Consider the following 3,029-nt stretch of genomic DNA (forward strand, 5'->3'; position numbering starts at 1 on the left):
ACAAATTTCTTAATAGAGTCAAACAGTCCTAAAATAAACAAAATTGAGGGACAAGTGTCATTTTTTTTAACAAAAATAAACAAAATTGAGGGACAAGTGTCATTTTTTTTAACAAGGGATATCTTGTCCTTCGTAAAAATAGACAAAGATCAAGTTACGTCTTTACTCTAATTTTAAAACATTAGAAATTTAAATAGGACAATTTAAACATAAGAACAACTTTAAAACTTATCTCAAACATTAGAGATAAAAACGATACTTTACTCAATCAATGAATTAAAGGCCATGATGAATGGATTCACTGTATGTGGCAAAACTAAAACAATGCTGATTGGTGAGACATACTCAACAATTGTAGGAAAAGATAACAAATGGGAGAACCACCCATACACTATTTCATTTAAGGGTGAAATTTTAAGTATAATAACAATGGTGACCAATAATAAGGTCTATCAAAATTATTAGTCCAGTAATCCGCAGTACTTCTCATCCCATCATGTTACACGAAGAAACATGCTAATGTTCCACCAAAATTTAACAAAGGGATCTATCACCTTTTGATTGCCCTTTAAACAGTAACCCATTTCTAAAATCATTGCTCAACAAAGTTCTTAAGGTTCTTCAGCCACCCCAAGTATTCCTTGTTGTCTTTACTAAACATGTATTCCTGCAAGAAATTTGTTGTGCTGGGCTTGATTCCCCGGATCTCAAGATACTTGTGAAAAGCCTTTTGCAGATTTTCATCCAAATCACTGTAAGAAATAATGGGGTGGATATGTTAAGGGAAGGGAAGAGAAAAGGAACATTATATGGTAAATAAGAAATAAGAAAATATTAATAAAATGCTTACGTGAATTCTGGTCCCTCGTATGCAAGCTGGTCCTCAGATTCATTGACATTCTTCACTGACAAGCTATCAATGGTAATCTCATCAGGGAAAGCCGTCACTCCAAACTCGAGACACACTCCATTTCCTTTGAAGACACTCACAACTAAAGGAATGCTAGATTCACTACTCTTCTCTCCTTCATCATCATCCTCCTCGTTTCCCTCGAGTGCTACATTAGGGATGTCAACTTGAACCTTAATAGTTTCATCTTGGTATTGTCTCTTAAGTTGTATGGTTCTTTCTCCAGGATTGTCTTCGATTTCAAAAGGAAAATCATCCGGGATTTCAACCTGGGAAAGGTATACAAGAGAGCCAATGAAATTAGTACATAATCCAATATGACTGCAATACCAAACGCAACTCATTTGTATAGAAAGAACCAATGAATGATCTTTATAGCAGCTCCTCAATGCATGTTGACAAAACAATTTTGGAAGTATTAATTAAAAAACGGATACGACACCAAACTAATCATAGCATACAAATTATGGATGAAAAAGAGAGAAAATGAAGCAGAAAGAAAGAATAGTCAAAATCTACTTAGGTTATGGGACTGAAAAAGGATGGGTTTGGGGGGGAGAGAGAGAGAGAGAAACTAGAGGAAATTTGAGAAAACGAATAAAGAACACAACCAACCCATGTTCATCCTGATTTTCACATGATAAGATATCAGAGATTGAAGTTGCATAAGCAATATATTTCTAATATACCCACAAATAAGGTTATTTTGGATGCGGTCACAACATAGTTCATAGGGTAACTGGTATGTAACTAAAACCAGCAGAATTCCATCACCTATCTACACATACAAGTCAAACATACAAATGAATTAAAGACAGTACCACAACGTGGGGCACTCAGTTTAAATACTGGAAGCAGAATATTTTGAGAAATATAATATAGGATAAGATCAGCATAATTTGAGAAAAGATATTAGCTTTGAAAATTTTGTCAAACCACGATCTTAGCTTATTAAGAGACAGAACGAAATGCAACCAACTCCTAATTATGTGTAAAAAGGACCATCATGAGTTGTTAATAACAGAACAATAATTTAAATTCTTAAATCTAAACTATTCCAATTCTTTCATTCAAATTACAAGTGATACCTTAGCTTCTTAACAAGCAGATATATGATATATGCATACTATGCAATTCTAGGATTCCATTTCCAATGCCTTTTCCAATGTCATGTTACAATCATTTTCTTTTTCAAACAAATTGAGGCGCAGGCCAAAAGCAACAAAGCTAATAAACTACTTGAATACACATCTACCTAACATTCTTACTAATCAACAATAACGAAAAAGCAGTGATTAAATAAATTAAAAAAAAAACTTCAGAGGGGAAAATGCAACGGCTAAGCTGAAGATACTAACTTTAAAGAAAGCAACACCTACTATTCAGTGCAAAGAAGAAAATTAATAATTAATAAAAGGGGATAACTTAATTGTTCACCACAAAGGAACAAACGAGAATCGAGAAAATTTACATGCTGTGATTGGTTATCATCGTAGGCGCATTTGATCTCAGATTCAAGGACTTGAACGAGGTTTTCATCGGCACTTGTTTTCGTCGCAAAGCTGTTAGCGACGCGAAGAGAAGGAGCTACAACAGTACGAGTGGCTGTCTGTCCGCTGAGCAAGACGCCAGCAGAGAGAACGCTGTGGAAGGTTCTGGAAGAGGATGGCGCCGTAGTACGGCGGAGAGCCAGGGGGATCACGGCGGAGGAAGCACGGCGTAGCGCGGTGTACATGGCCATTTGAGAGCTGGGGTTTGAACAGAGTAGAGGAGCAAAACGAGTAAAAGAGGGTTTAGGGTTTTAGGGTGTCACGCTTGGACTTGCAATTTATATACCCGTTACTTTTCTTACGAGTTTTGTTTTGTGTTTTTTTTAGAGATAAAGTATTTTGTTTTTTTTTTTTAAGATAAAGTACTAGGGTTAATTATTCATTGTTCTCTACAATTTTACGAAATTTTTAATTAGGTTTTTATTTTTTTTAAATTAGATCTCTGTATCAAAATTTTTTTATTTAATTAAGTCACTCTTAACAGTAATTAACTTAATTTTATAGAAATCCAACTAAAAAAAATTAGTGCAAAAATCTAAATAAAAAATATAAGAACCCAATAAAAAAAA

At 34.3% G+C, this 3,029-nt stretch overlaps 1 protein-coding gene across 1 annotated transcript; it reads right to left on the reverse strand.

Moving 5' to 3' along the window:
* Window positions 1–363: 363 nt before the first annotated feature.
* Window positions 364–2,720, reverse strand: LOC112796909 (uncharacterized protein At2g39795, mitochondrial). Its single transcript, XM_025839587.3, has 3 exons — window positions 2,382–2,720; window positions 851–1,179; window positions 364–752 (listed from the first exon to the last, which is right to left on the reverse strand). The coding sequence occupies exons 1-3, from the start codon at window positions 2,649–2,651 to the stop codon at window positions 593–595; spliced, it is 759 nt and encodes a 252-aa protein (XP_025695372.1). The 5' UTR covers window positions 2,652–2,720; the 3' UTR covers window positions 364–592.
* Between the last annotated feature and the right edge of the window lie 309 nt (window positions 2,721–3,029).

Source organism: Arachis hypogaea, chromosome 4 (assembly GCF_003086295.3).
Source record: "Arachis hypogaea cultivar Tifrunner chromosome 4, arahy.Tifrunner.gnm2.J5K5, whole genome shotgun sequence".
Lineage (NCBI taxonomy): Eukaryota > Viridiplantae > Streptophyta > Magnoliopsida > Fabales > Fabaceae > Arachis > Arachis hypogaea.

Coding starts and splice junctions, on each gene's coding strand:
- LOC112796909 (XM_025839587.3), bottom strand. CDS start 2,651: ATGGCCATGTACACCGCGCTACGCCGTGCTTCCTCCGCCGTGATCCCC. Junction 1,180..2,381: donor ATGATAACCAATCACAGCAT/GTAAATTTTCTC, acceptor TACCTTTCCCAG/GTTGAAATCCCGGATGATTT. Junction 753..850: donor TACGAGGGACCAGAATTCAC/GTAAGCATTTTA, acceptor TATTTCTTACAG/TGATTTGGATGAAAATCTGC.